This window comes from Crinia signifera, chromosome 19 (genome assembly GCF_055691185.1).
Source record: "Crinia signifera chromosome 19, ASM5569118v1, whole genome shotgun sequence".
Taxonomy (NCBI): domain Eukaryota; kingdom Metazoa; phylum Chordata; class Amphibia; order Anura; family Myobatrachidae; genus Crinia; species Crinia signifera.
The window spans coordinates 107,504,148-107,519,313 of record NC_139226.1 but is presented as its reverse complement, the minus strand read 5'-3'; the positions used below and the strand labels follow the sequence as shown (position 1 = coordinate 107,519,313).

General features: G+C 45.9%; 1 protein-coding gene across 6 annotated transcripts in view; it reads right to left on the bottom strand.

Moving 5' to 3' along the window:
• Window positions 1-15,166, bottom strand: part of CCDC27 (coiled-coil domain containing 27) — a 66,305-nt gene that overhangs the window by 40,279 nt on the left and 10,860 nt on the right. For 3 of the 6 annotated variants that reach the window (XM_083163112.1, XM_083163113.1, XM_083163111.1), the window contains 7 exons: window positions 12,848-13,044; window positions 10,211-10,340; window positions 7,887-8,053; window positions 4,743-4,904; window positions 3,788-4,003; window positions 3,264-3,438; window positions 356-486 (listed from right to left, as the gene is read on the bottom strand). In XM_083163112.1, the coding sequence (XP_083019238.1) occupies window positions 356-486; window positions 3,264-3,438; window positions 3,788-4,003; window positions 4,743-4,904; window positions 7,887-8,053; window positions 10,211-10,340; window positions 12,848-13,009 (1,143 nt within the window). In that variant the 5' untranslated portion in view covers window positions 13,010-13,044. The remainder of the gene's footprint in view (window positions 1-355; window positions 487-3,263; window positions 3,439-3,787; window positions 4,004-4,742; window positions 4,905-7,886; window positions 8,054-10,210; window positions 10,341-12,847; window positions 13,045-15,166) is intronic. The other 3 variants (XM_083163114.1, XM_083163115.1, XM_083163117.1) reach the window with 2 other exon arrangements.

Here is a 15,166-nt window from a genome sequence, read left to right as displayed (position 1 = left end):
TGGACAACAACACCCCCCCCCCCCCCCCCCCCCAAAAAAAAAAATCTCCTTATACAGCCTGATTCAGATATGATGCAGGGAGGTGATGGAGCTGCACTGCACAATGCGCAACGTTGGATATTTAATGGATAAGGATGCAGAGTGATTGACAGACAGTGGCCGTATGTGGGAGGTAATTTGGGGATGACTACTAAACTCAGGCATGTTTTGGGGACAGGTTGCAGTCGGGGACTGCATTATTATATGCAGTGGTTATGGCCCTGGTGTCTTCATTGTGAGGGACATTATGAGCAGCCACTGTCCGGCACCCCATGAGCTAGACAGATGTAAGAGAGTAATTAGCAGCGGCCGGTACCTTGTTAGACATGGCTTGTACTTGTACTGCTCTATCCAGCAGTTCTCTTTGTAAAACCTCTTTTTCACATTCACATTTCTTTAGCTTGTACTCACTGGATGAAACTAGTTTTTGCAGAGATGAAATAACACCTAAAAAATATATATATATATACTGTCTGTTACTATGCAGTGCAGTGTATGCTGTGTTACTATGCAGTGCAGTGTATGCGGTGTTACTATGCAGTGCTGTTATGTTGTGTTACTAGGCAGTGCTGTTATGTTGTGTTACTATACAGTGCAGTGTATGCGGTGTTACTATGCAGTGCTGTTATGTTGTGTTACTATGCAGTGAGGTGTATGCTGTGTTACTATACAGACTGTGTTACTATGCAGTGCTGTTATGTTGTGTTACTATGCAGTGCAGTGTATGCTGTGTTACTATGCAGTGCAGTGTATGCGGTGTTACTATGCAGTGCTATTATGTTGTGTTACTAGGCAGTGCTGTTATGTTGTGTTACTATACAGTGCAGTGTATGCGGTGTTACTATGCAGTGCTGTTATGTTGTGTTACTATGCAGTGAGGTGTATGCTGTGTTACTATGCAGACTGTGTTACAATGCAGTGCTGTTATGTTGTGTTACTATGCAGTGCAGTGTATGCTGTGTTACTATGCAGTGTATGTGGTGTTACTATGCAGTGCTGTTATTTTGTGTTGTTATGCAGTGAGGTGTATACTGTGTTATTATGCAGACTGTGTTACAATGCAGTGCTGTTATGTTGTGTTATTATGCAGTGCGGTGTATGCTGTTACTATGCAGTGCTGTTATGTTGTGTTACTATGCAGTGCGGTGTATGCTGTGTTACTATGCAGTGCTGTTATGTTGTGTTACTATGCAGTGCGGTGTATGCTGTGTTACTATGCAGTGCTGTTATGTTGTGTTACTATGCAGTGCGGTGTATGCTGTGTTACTATGCAGTGCTGTTATGTTGTGTTACTATGCAGTGCAGTGTATGCTGTGTTACTATGCAGACTGTGTTACTATGCAGTGCTGTTATGTTGTGTTACTATGCAGTGCGGTGTATGCTGTGTTACTATGCAGTGCTGTTATGTTGTGTTACTATGCAGTGTGGTGTATGCTGTGTTACTATGCAGTGCTGTTATGTTGTGTGACTATGCAGTGATGTATGATATTTTACTATGTAGTGCGGTGTATGCTGTACTGTAAATATCACATTTTAGGGAGACTTTCACATTATATTATATAGTATATGAGTATATTATACAACTCCTTATGGTGAGCTGGGGGTTATTGGGGGGAAAGAACCAAGGACACCCTTTCGTGGTTTCCCTGCAAAGGTGTTTCATCATGTGCTTTTGTTTCTCAACAGTTTACTTTTGCTCCGCCATGTGCTATTCCTGTAATGTGTACCTCCACTGACTGCACACTCTGCCAGCAGTGACCTACACAGTGCACCCCAGCTGGTTCCTTCGCAGGCATGATGTGCTTCACGTGGATGTTTCTGTGCAGAGTATATCATACTACTACACAAGCATCTACTTTCCCATATCTGCATTGGGCCCTTGTATGGCTCATCTCCAACAGTGTAACCTTCATAGTGCGCCCAACATGTCTGCCTCATCTGGTGCACTTGTGGATGAGATGAAAAATACATGGATCTGAGTGTCTTGTTGGGACCCTATTATATGCTGCATTCTGTGTCATTTTTTCTAGGGGTAACCTCTTCCACCCAGGGTAACCCTACACAGTGCGCCAAAGATGGCTGCCTCACCTGGTACCTTGTCAGGGTGGAATACACAACCAGTGGAATTTATTATCCAAAATGCCTGTACAACACTACATTGTGCCTATTGTGTTCTTAAGGCTCTCGTTTATGTCTGTGTTACTTGTCTGTTGCTGTACTATCTAAGTCTTATGTGCATTGTTTTGATGTCTGTAATGCACCTTGAGTTAAATAAAGTGTGTATAAACAAAACTTACTTACTTAGTAACTATATCTGACTTTCACAACCTTTCTCTTCCAGTGAGACCAATAGGCCAAGTTTTGAGGACATCTTTAAAGAACCACTAAAAATGTATATATTTATACCCAATTCAACCCAATCCCCAGCCACCAGCATATACTCTGTGCTGCTAGTGACCTTGCTCCTTCCACTATCTAATGTAACTCCCAGACTGTGGCTTCCTGCTGCCTCCATTCCCCTCCGCACATAATGCCATTGCCCTGTCATATATAACCCTGTCCTCACTAGTACATCACTCATCTCATATACTCTGTGCTGCTGGGGACCCTGCTCATTCCACTATAGAACAACCAGTCTCTGAATTGCTGCTGCCTCGATTCCCCTCCACACATAATGCCATTGCCCTGTCATATATAACCCTGTCCTCACTATTACATCACTCATCTCATATACTCTGTGCTGCTGGGGACCCTGCTCATTACACTAGAACAACCAGTCTCTGAATTTCTGATGCCTCCATTCCCCTCGGCACATAATGCCATTGCCCTGTCATATATAACCCTGTCCTCACTATTACATCACTCATCTATATAATGTGCTGCTGGGGACCCTGCTCATTCCACTATAGAACAAACAGTCTTTGAATTTCTGCTGCCTCCATTCCCCTCCGCACATAATGCCATTGCCCTGTCATACATAACCCTGTCCTCACTAGTACATCACTCATCTATATAATGTGCTGCTGGGGACCCTGCTCATTCCACTATAGAACAACCAGTCTCTGAATTTCTGCTGCCTCCATTCCCCTCCTCATATTATGACATTCATCCTGCCACATGCAGCCCTGTCTTCATTTTTTGGCTGTAACTTCAGTTAGTTCCAACTAAAACTAAACCTTTTGCATTTTCAATAGATTTACTATAGTAAAAGAAACATAAATTACCCTTTGACATCTCATAGTCCTTTTGTATCGTCTCTATCTTGTCTTGCAGTGTCTGTATGAGGCTACTTCTGTCCTCAAAGTCTCCCACAGGCCTATCAGCTGGTTCCTGATTTTCATGTCTTGTTGAGAAGGTCCCAGACTGATCTTCTACAGCGACATCATCATTCAGGCTCTGCTTGTGAGTGAATACACGAGTTACTGTAGAATCACAGAATATATCATGTAATGTATGTATATACATGTTGTTTGTCTAGATGTACAGGCTGAACAAAGGAAGACAATTGCAAAAGTCAGTGATGGCTAAACTTGACACCCCAGCTGTTGTTGAACTACACATCCCAGCTTGCCCTACATCATTTTTAGCATGGCCAAATAGCAAAACTGCAGCGGAGCATGCTGGGATGTGTAGTTCAACAACAGCTGGAGATCTATTTAGCTGGTTTAGTAATTATCTCACCTGCTCCCACAGATATTAATCCTGAAAACCTGGCCTGCTGCTTTAAGTAAACGTATCTGTTTAATACCTCTGTCTTCATTTGACTTTCTCTCTGTATCTCGGACAAACTTCCCACTAAGGGTGTAGTTGAGACATTTCTTTGTGGACTTGTGGATAAATCCCATAGATGTGATCTTGAAGTCAATGGTTCTTCAGTCACGTCAACCTCAGTGGGGTATTCTTCCATTTCTGGAAATGCATTCTGAATAGTGGGACTTACATGGCCAGGATGCTTCAGAGTCTCCTGTAACAGTGATGACCATGGTTCAATGACAGCTACTGATTTTGTTCTATTGACTGCTACATAATAACTTATTTTTTTTTATTAAACTTGAAGAACTCTGGCATTTACAAGTTGATATATTGGGTTATGGGTATGATTCCCACCAAGGGGCTGATTCTGATTGACTCTGTACCGAGTCACTGTGACGCCTGCACAATTCCCCTGTTTTGTTAGTGTAGGATATTACTCTACTTCCCTGTTTTGTTAGTGTAGGATCTTACTCTACTTTCCTGGTTTGTTAGTGTAGGATCTTACTCTACTTCCCTGGTTTGTTAGTGTAGGATCTTACTCTACTTCCCTGGTTTGTTAGTGTAGGATCTTACTCTACTTCCCAGGTTTGTTAGTGTAGGATCTTACTCTACTTCCCTGGTTTGTTAGTGTAGGATATTACTCGACTTCCCTGGTATGTTAGTGTAGGATCTTACTTCTACATCCCCGGTTTGTTAGTGTAGGATATTACTCTACTTCCCTGGTCTGTGTATTAAGGATCTTACCTCTACATCCATGGTCTGTGAGTGTAGAATCTTACTCCACTTATCTGGTCAGTGAGCGCAGGATTTAACATCTACATCCCTGGTTTGAGTGCAGCATCTTACTCTTGTTCCCTGGACTGTGAGTGTAGTATCCTTACCTCTTCTTCCCTGGTTTGTGAGTATAGGATTTTACTCTACTTCATTGGTCAGTGAGTAGGGGATCTTACCTCTACATCCCCGGTCTCTGAGTGGAGGATCTTATAGAACTCATTCTGAAGCTGTGATATTTCATATTTCAAAGTCGAAATAATCTGATCTTTCCTCTTGGATTCCACTTCAAACCTTGACAGTCGATTTATCTCCTCTCCCAGCTTCAGAAGACAATGCTCCTAAAATAGATATCATGCATGCTTAAAGATATTTTTGTTATTTAATAACAGAATGAAATCTGTTACATTTTGTTTAGGGGTAGATTGTACATGCAGGAGATACTCAGGAGAGCACAGGAGGACCCCGATATAACTCAGGGTTGCCGACCCTCCCGGAATTTCCGGGAGTCTCCCGAAAATCGGGTCCCCCTCGTGGACCCCCGCTGACCCCCGGATCGCGGCATTAAAATGCCGCAATCCTCGGGTCTCAGAGGAGGGGGCGGAGCTAAAATGGCACAATTGCGTCATTTTAGCCCCGCCCCCTTAACGGAGATCCCTGAATTCGCTGGTTTACCAGCATGGGGGCGGGGCTTAGTGATGCCACGCTTAAGCCCCGCCCCCTGAGCGGATACTGAAACTCTCCTCTCCGGGCTTCTCCCGGAGAGGAGAATAAGAAAGTCGGCAACCCTGATATAACTTCTAACATCCCCCAAACAGACTACTACCAACAGTCAACAGTAAGCTAAGGAATTCACCACCTCCAACATATACTGAATGCATGACCTTGACACCCCCCACTGAGCTCCCTGCCTGCCAGTCTCTAATGCTCATAGCCAGTACTTTCTGTTCACCCTAATATCACTAGTCACATTTTCTCTGTAGCAATTTCAGTGTGACATATTCCATTTACGTTCTCTCTTCACTGACACTAATTTGACACAATCAAAACTTTGTGCTATACCTATTCACTCTGCATGCTCTCTGCCCCCTAGCAGGGTGTGTTGAAGCATGGGGTGCAGTGCAGAGTTGTTAGGGGTGTCGAGGGGGCAGGTGGAGGAGGGAGAGGATAGAATGAGGGAGAGGACATCTTTGTCTGCTCTCTCATCCGGCTGCCTCATGTCCTGACTCCTGACAATCCTCGCCATACTCACATATTTCCTTCAGGTCTCCTTACCTGCACCTCATGTCATGTCACCTGTCTCCCCTCCTTCTAGACTGTAAGCTATAAGACACATATGCAAGACACATATAACCCTTGGGCAGCACGGATGGTGTAATGGTTAGCACTACTGCCTCACAGCACTGAAGACATGGGTTCCATTCCCACCATGACCCTAATTGTGCGGAGTTTGTATATTCTCCCCGTGTTTGCGTGGGTTTCCTCCGGGTACTCCGGTTTCCTCCCACAATCCAAAATATTCTGGTAAGCTAATTGGCTCCCAAGAAAAAAAATTAACCCTAGAATGTCTGTGTGCGTGTACATGTGGTATGGAATATAGATTGTAAGCTCCACTGGGGCAGGGACTGATGTGAATGTTCAACTATACTCTGTAAAGTGCTGCGGAATCTGTGTGCGCTATATAAGAAACTGTTAATAAATAAATAATCCTGAAAAGAGATTTAAACCAAGGTTTGTCCTTTGTACTTACCAACAAGTTTGACTACTTTGACCGGAGCAATCTAATATTGACAGATTTATTTCTCCAACCAGCCTACCAATCAGACTAATAAGTCTCATAGTCACCCATTCAAATCCAAAATTACTTTTGACCCGCATACACAGAATCCATCAATCAAATGTTATTCACGGATGCTTGAAACCACAGTTGTAGAATACGCAACAAATAACAAATGAATGACATGACACGTGATAAGTTTCTGGAGCTGAAGGGGTTCAGTGAGAACAGCTCCATGATTGTGAGATCAGCTGACAAGGGAGGAACGATTGTGGGGTAGATTTGTTATGTGTCGATCAGGGGAATATGCGCTATCTCCGTGCGTTAAGGCAGGGGATAGCGCTTCCCCTGATCTATGACACCTGCTGTGCCGTGTGGCGGCGCAGGGCAGGAGGCATAGCGCAGGGCCGATATTTTATTCTGCGAGCCTGCCTCCTACCCAATGTATGAACGGTCAGCATCGCTGACCGTTCCGCCCCCTGCAGCTATCGACTTCGACAGCTGCAGGCGGCGATGCCCTATGTCCACAGCAGGGACAGCGCTGTCCCTGCTGCTGGGTCTGAGCTGCGCTGGGGATCTCGCGTGAGTAGCAAGATCCCGCACAGTCCAGCCGGCCGGGGAGAAGCAGACAGCGTGTCAGTGTTAACTGATGCATCTTGTAGCTCTCCCCTCCTGCTTCGCCTCGCTAATGAGGCGAAGCAGGAAGTGTATAGCGGCGCGTTTAAATCTACCCCAGTGTTACGGAACACTGATAAATAAAAATAATAAATCTGCAGACAGATGAATGATCAGACATTGTATGAGGAATTACAGGATGAGCCCACAGGCAATTTTAAAACATTGGGGCAGATGTATTAAGCCTGGTAAAGTGATAAAGTGGTGATAAAGCAGAAGGCGATGATGCGCCAGCCAATCAGCTGTGTGCAGAGGAAGAACTCTGGGAGGCAATGGAGTTATCTGCCGACGGGCTCCTGCTCCCAAGGGGGCACCTCTCCTCCCCTTGAGCTTAATTAAAAGCAGTTGATATCGCTAATGTGGCTGACTCCCCCTTCTAACATAATTTTTGCAAGTGTCACACCCTGTATTAGATCCCATAACCTTACTGAAGACAGACACCTTACTGTTTGAGCTATTTGGGGGTCCCTGGCCCTGATCCCGGGGACCCCATCTATTAAGTAGATTTATCCAGCATACTGGGACGATAGTGCTACGTGTGTAGGACCCTTTAGTTCACATACTAGTGTAATACTACTTCCATCCACCATCCGGGCGCACTCATTTCCAAAAAGAAAAACATTGTTGTTATGATGAGGGTTGCCATGTATATTGTGGCATTATCCATTCTTTTGTCTATAAATACTTTACACCAAATCCATGCTTTATATTAGCGGTGTTGAGCTCTGATCCTGGCAGCCGGAACAAGTCAGTGCGGCGGTAAGTCACTAAAGGGAGCACAGTTCTGTCTCAGCAGGAACTGTCCTGTGCTCCCAGTAGCCTGACTGCCGATAGACAGACAGACAGACAGACAGATAGATAAAATATTTACCTTTTCATTGAGCACATTTATGTACCATGGAGTCTTTACGTCTACAAACGTGAGATAGGTTTCATTGCTCTGATTTCCAATGTAACAGAGGTTTCCCGATGAGCCGTCTGTGGACAGGTTACTCTTGGAGAGATCAGCAGAGCTGGAGATTTTAGGGAGTTTTCTATCTAACAATAAAGAGTGTGAAAATATATGAGACACCAGGGGCCTTATTCTAGTTCACACTTTCTGACAAAATCCTTCTTATATGGACAAAACCATGTGCACTGCAGGGGGGCAGATGTAAAATGTGCAGAGATAATTAGATTTGGGTGAGTTATTTTGTTTCTGTGCAGGGTAAATACTAGCTGCTTTATTTTTACACTGCAATATAGATCTCACTTTGAAGTAAAACCCCACCCAAATCTAATTCTCTCTGCACATGTTACATCTGCCCCACCTGCAGTGCACATGGTTTTGTCCATCTAAGAAGGATTTTGTCAGAAAGAGTGAACTAGAATAACCCCCCAGGTTCTGTACCAACACCACCAATTACAATGTTATTATTATACATTACTTATGGCGAGAGACTCCTGTTACACAATGTATCATGGCATTTCACCTGCAAATTTTTATTTAGTTGTTTCCATTATTCTTATATATCAGTGATGGCTAACATCTTCAACTTGGTGTGTCGAAAATTGTAAAAAAGTGTAGCCTTCCTCGAGTCGCGTGTCACTTCAAGAAATATCAATAATTTGATGATATTTGCAGCCATTATACATATGCCACACACTGTGGTGCCCATTATAAATATGCCACACACTGTGGTGCCCATTATACATATGCCACACACTGTGGTGCCCATTATAAATATGCCACACACTGTGGTGCCCATTATAAATATGCCACACACCATAATGCCCATTATACATATGCCACACACTGTGGTGCCCATTATAAATATGAAAGTCAATGTGAAAGAGCAAGATATAATTTAAGAAGGCCGCACTAATACAGCAGCAGGGATGGACTATAGAGAGCGGGAGCAGCACAGGCCCAACTACAGCAGGAGGGATGGACTATAGAGAGCGGGAGCAGCACAGGCCCGACTACAGCAGGAGGGATGGACTATAGAGAGTGGGAGCAGCACAGGCCCGACTACAGCAGCCGGGGTGGACTTTAGCGAGTGGGAGCAGCACAGGCCCGACTACAGCAGTGGGGGTGGACTATAGAGAGCGGGAGCAGCACAGGCCCGACTACAGCAGAAGGGATGGACTATAGATAGCGGGAGCAGCACAGGCCCGACTACAGCAGGAGGGATGGACTATAGAGAGCAGGAGCAGCACAGGCCCGACTACAGCAGTGGGGGTGGACTATAGAGAGTGGGAGCAGCACAGGCCCGACTACAGCTTCGGGGATGGACTATAGATAGCGGGAGCAGCACAGGCCAGACTACAGCAGGAGGGATGGACTATAGAGAGCGGGAGCAGCACAGGCCCGACTACAGCAGTGGGGGTGGACTATAGAGAGTGGGAGCAGCACAGGCCCCACTACAGCTTCGGGGGTGGACTATAGAGAGTGGGAGCAGCACAGGCCCAACTACAGCAGCGGGGGTGGACTATAGAGAGTGGGATCAGCACAGGCCTGACTACAGCCTCGGGGGCGGACTATAGAGAGTTGGAGCAGCACAGGCCCAACTACAGCAGCGGGGGTGGACTATAGAGCGTGGGAGCTAGCTCTGCTCCCTCCAGCGGACAGGCGACACTCCCTCGGTCCCCTTCCAATTGGCGGCACAACATGCGTGCTGGCATAGTCGCTTCACTTGCGCACTTCCAGTTTTTAACTCTCCGCACTGGTTGGTCAGATGCGTGTCAGTCAAAGTGCCTTGGTGTGTCACGAGTGACACGCGTGTCATAGGTTAGCCATCACGGCTATAAATTGTCTCCTTATTCGCAATTGTGTAACATTATTATTATTCCCACTATGGTGTCTATTTGAGAAGCCTTTTGGAGAGAGAAAGTTGGTGGATACAATGGCAGTTAGGAGCTGATTGCCTGGTCCATATTTTCCCTACACTTTATCTCTCTCCAATACTAGCATATTTAACACAATTCACTAAACATCCTTCATTGTTTTACCTGTATACATTTTTCCTGTTAGTAATCAGTCTCCCCAATCACCCCTATCTTCACCCCAGAACCACGCCTGTGACACCCGATCCCCAACACATCACTCTGGTCATTCTCACTAAGGACATCCAATGCAGCGCAACACCACACACCCTGAGAACCTGGCAGATAAGACATGGCTGACTCTGAAAGCAATAAAGCCTCATGGATTACCTGCGGCGAATGAGAAGTTGCTCACTTTATAGGATCCACTGGACGGTCCATTCGGTGTGTGTAAGTCAATGACATGAGAAGAGCTGCTGCTTTCCAGTGAAAAGGCCGGACTAGAGGAAAACATAGGAGACTGCAAGGGAACAAACACAGTTACCAAACTGACACTTTAATACAATGCAATATGTGTTAGCTGGGGCGGAATGTAATCACCTCTCAGCAACTCAGAGGATATTGTATTCAGCACCTGATGTCTAAACACAGCTAATAATGTTGTATGTACAAGATAAAGTTTGTATAAGTGAGTCATGAATACAGCAAGGGGAGGGGCCATTCTGTCTGACATAATAACTACTTTTACATACAGATGAGTTCATAAGGAGACAGGTTGGGTATGGGTCATTGGGTTAACCCAATTTAGGTTGACATGCATTGGGTTCATCCACTGAAGGTCAACAGGGGTAGGGCAACAAGGTCGTATGGGCGAAACAAGCATCCTATAGATTAAGCTTGCAGCACCCTCCTACCTCTAAGTCTTTTGCATTTTTTTGTCCAGAATGTTAACACAGTTGAAAGTGCACCGCGTCCCCTCACCTGGCTCGCCAAGCTTCGGGCACGGTGCCTCGCTGCACTCAGCACACAATTTTATTCTACCACCACGCTGGAGTGGATGGTAGGGCATGAAATATCGCCTGTCGGCACATGTCGGCTCGAAAAAATCCTTCCCATTCTTGACCTAATGCTTGTTTCGACCTTCTGAGCCTGTTGACCTTACCTCTTTCAGGTGTCGACCTAAGGACTGTCAACCTTTAGGTTTAGGGGTAGTAAGCATCATGTATTACATCCCAACACATAGAGAAGCGTAGCGGCATTTAGTAACACCATATGCTTGTAGTGCGGCCACTGATAACTCCAGAGGAGGGGCTACAGCACAGGCCAAAGTTCAAACAGGGGATCCCCACAAATGGTCAGTGAGTCTCAGACAGTGATATTTGGCAGCAATTGGGTGACAGTTGGTGTGGCCTCCCCTAGCTGAAGTTTGGCCATTTGCTGCAGCCCCACCTCTGAAGCCACCAATGATTGCGGCTGATAATGGGCACAATGTGGGGAGGCCCCTAGGCTTCCCTTAGGCAATGCCATCTAAAGATGGTGTTCACTATCAATCCAAACTACGGAAAGCTTTGCTTTTTACCTGATGAAGCATCTCATCCTAAATGAGTTACGTAATGACACTTCTTCAGGGTCCTGATTAGGGCTGGATGCAAAAAATAAATCACATTTTTCTGACCTATTCAGAGCTAGGCGGAGATTTCAGTCTGCGTCTGTTGCTAGAGTTGCCAGTTGTCTGTTGCTCCATGGTAATAGGGTGCCGAGCTAAGGTTTCCCAGTGTAGAACCACAGGAAAACAGGTCACTCCACTCCACACAAAATAAGAAGCGGGGGCACCACGGGGAGGAATGGAGTCCACTTGAGTATTTTTGAGCACTAAAGTAGACCACAAGCACCTATCTCTTAAAGGCCCTCAATATATAATGTACAGTATAGTTGTGGGATTTTTTATTACGTTAGAACGTGAATAACAAAAAGTTGATATTTTATTGAAGAAGTGATCAAAGCACTGATGCAGGCAAGATGCAGGAAGCTAAAATATGTGTCCAAACCTCCCTAAATGCTGTTTTCTGAGGTTTGGCCATGTACCACATATGCAACAAGCCCCAGAATGCGATACATTCTAGGGCTTGGAATGTGATGGGCAATGCCATCTTCAATTCAGCGTTGCCCAACAGAAGCCTATGACCTTCTATTGTACTCATACTGGCTTACCCTCCCTAAATGGCTCGGAGGCTCACAAAAATTTGGGTCCACCTCCCGGGCCCCCGGAAGGTTGTGCAAGCCCACATGCCCTTGGACACCCTCACCGCAGCACCCCCCTCTGAAGGTCAAACACCTCCCTCTCTTCAGGGAGAGTGCGGGGCTTAAATGATAAACATTGCATCATTTTAGCCCCGCCTCCTCTCTGATGATGTCAAGCTCTGTCCACTTCCCTGAAGTCCCTTTGACAATCTCCTCTTTGACCTTCTCCCGGAGAGGAAAAACAATAAGTATGATTGCACTACCCCTTCTAAGAGGGATCTAAAGGGTCCCTCCCGGGTCCCTATGTGCCGATAGGACTTCGATTTACGGTACATGCGGGGGTGGTAAGATGCATCACAAGCAAGATGCGATGCTTGTTGCATCCCACCCACTATTTGATTAACAAATATTATAAAAAATATAGTTAGAAAATGTATATTACAAGCTGGTTTTAATCATAATTCATATTTCCCCCAAAAAATAAGCGAAGAAGAAAAGATTTGGGGCCAGATTCTCTAAGCTTCAAAAGTGATAAAATGGAGAGTGATAAACAGCCAGCCAATCAGCTCCTACTTGCCATGGCACAGACTGTGTTTCAAAAATGTCAGGCACAAGCTCATTGGCTCGCTGTTTATCACTCTCCATTTTATCACTTTTGAAGCTTAGAGAATCTGGCCCTTGGGAATGAATTCACCATAAAACAAAATCGCGCCCTACAATAACTCGGTGACATACAATGCAGGAGTTTTACTTGTGCTATTTTGTAAAGAATAAATAACAAATTACGTGGGTCTCGTAGGAATGTCCGCGCTCTTGAGGCGACTTGTTGTATTTCTCTCGCCGTGTGTCTGACGTTGGGATCTTCCATACTGCTGTCCGGGGTCTGCGAGATCCCGTCCACTGAGGATCATGTAAACCTTGCATCTTCCAAGCTGGATTTTCTTTCATCTCCACTAATTTATCGTTTCAAGTTCAACCTGTTGCTTAAGAAACAAAAATGAAAATCATCATCTGTGAGGTGCCGCATTGGATCCTCTATACGGTGGGTTACAGAGTCATGAATATTTCTCCTGCGACTGCAAAGTCCCAGGTTCTCCCAGTCCTGCTGCTCCCAACTTCACAGGTGCAGAGATTTGGCAGGTATATAAGGTACTAGAGGCTTTCTGTGCTGAGATGTTTCCTAGGCGACATCTATAGGAACGTGCAACCTGGAATTATCAAAGACTCGCTAGTTAAGAACTTGGCAATAAAGAGATCATAGAAAAGGCCCTGCATACCTCTCAGGAGGTGAAAGTAAGACAGCTGCTTATAAACAGGCTGAGCTAGGTAACTAAGGGGCCCATTCAGACCTGTTCAGTAACCATCGAATGACTTTTCATCTGTGCGGCTGCATGCGAGCGGCATAGCGCAGAGATTCGGGTGGCGGATGTGTGTGCGTTCGGTGGGGGGCAGCATTTACCTGCTCGCTAGGCAGCAGTATATGCAACCTAGCGAGCAGGTATGAATTGAGCCTTTTGGTTGAGTACACATCTGACAGATATGTTGGTAGACCCACCGTCACGCCAACCTTGGCTGCTTGATGTGAAGCCTTGATGTATCAAGCCTTAGAGAGAGATAAAGTGAAGTAGTTGCCTAGACCAGTCCATTCAATCCTATTGGCGGATATACATCATGCAATTCTTGGGCAGATTATCGGTGGATCGGGACAATAATTGCATAGTGTATGGCCATGATTGATCAATGATGATCGGACAGTTGGGCATGAACATGCACAACTGATCCCATCATTGTACTGCACATCTTGCAGTGTGTGCGCTGTCCTAGGCTGAGCGACCAACATTTCCCCTCTTTCTTCACTGAGAAGGAATGAGGAAATGTTTTCACCCCAGGGGAGAAAGCATTGTGGCCATACACTGGAGATGTACAGTACTGAACCCACCCCTGAGAGTGATACAGTTACCAACCTGGCAATAAGGAGATTACAGCCACGGATCCCGCATACAGTAACTTCCAAGAGGTGAAAGTAAGAAAGATGTTTATAAACAGGCTGAGCTAAGAAACTACGACAGGTAATATAATCCACTCACATTGCTCCGGTTAAAACAAAAAATACAGGTTGGTCTAGCTCAGGGGTGGGCAATTAGGTCAGCTAGGGGACAGGGAGGCACTTTACAACTTTAAGTATATGGTCACAGGCCAAACAATAAAGATTTTAGGGGAGATGTATCGAGCCTTGGAGAGAGATAAAAGTGGAGTAGTTGCCCAAATCAATCAGTCTAAAGCCTGATATACATTACACAATTATCAGCCCCTATACTAGCTCAAGACAATAACTGCATAGTGTATGGGCGCAATCAACCCGCAACTTGGGCGTGAAAATATTTTAAATTTGCCCAACTGATTCCATCAGTGTACTCTGGCAATGTATGTGCTGCCGGGTGCCGGACGCGTTCTCGACAGTCGGGATCCCGACAGTCATTTACCCGACATCGGGATCCCGACTGTCAAAACGCCGACAGCCGGGTGCCCGACGGCCACCCGCTATTTTCGCTCGTGGGGGTCCACGACCCCCATAGAGAGAGAAAACTGAAAAGGTGGCTCGCGTGGGACACAGCGGGACACTGCCAGCCGCGGGAGGGACAGCGGGACACTGCCGGCCGCAGGAGGGACGCGGGAATGTCCCCAAAAATCGGGACGTTCCCGCGTTTAGCGGGACAGTTGGGAGGTATGCTAGTACATCTGCCCCACTGTGACATATCTCACCCTGTATGACCAGGATATATCGATGGGTTCATGCTGTCGACAAAATCAGCAGGACAGTCCCGATAATTGGAGACTGTCCTGCCAGAGGCGAAACTCCCAGAGGCATTGGAGTCACCTGCCTCTGGGCTCCAAGCCCTGAATGTACAGCAGAACCTGTTTGGTTCACAGAGGGATCCAAGGGTGATCCCTGCTTTTCCAGTGGAGCTCTGTGCTGCATAGCGCATCCGGAAGGATAGCCCCCATTAGCCCCTATCACTCCCTCTCTCTGTCGGTCAAATGCATCTGTTTGAGGAGGGGGTGGTGATAAAAGTAGAGTCCAGGCTATACCTCCTTTCCACTAGT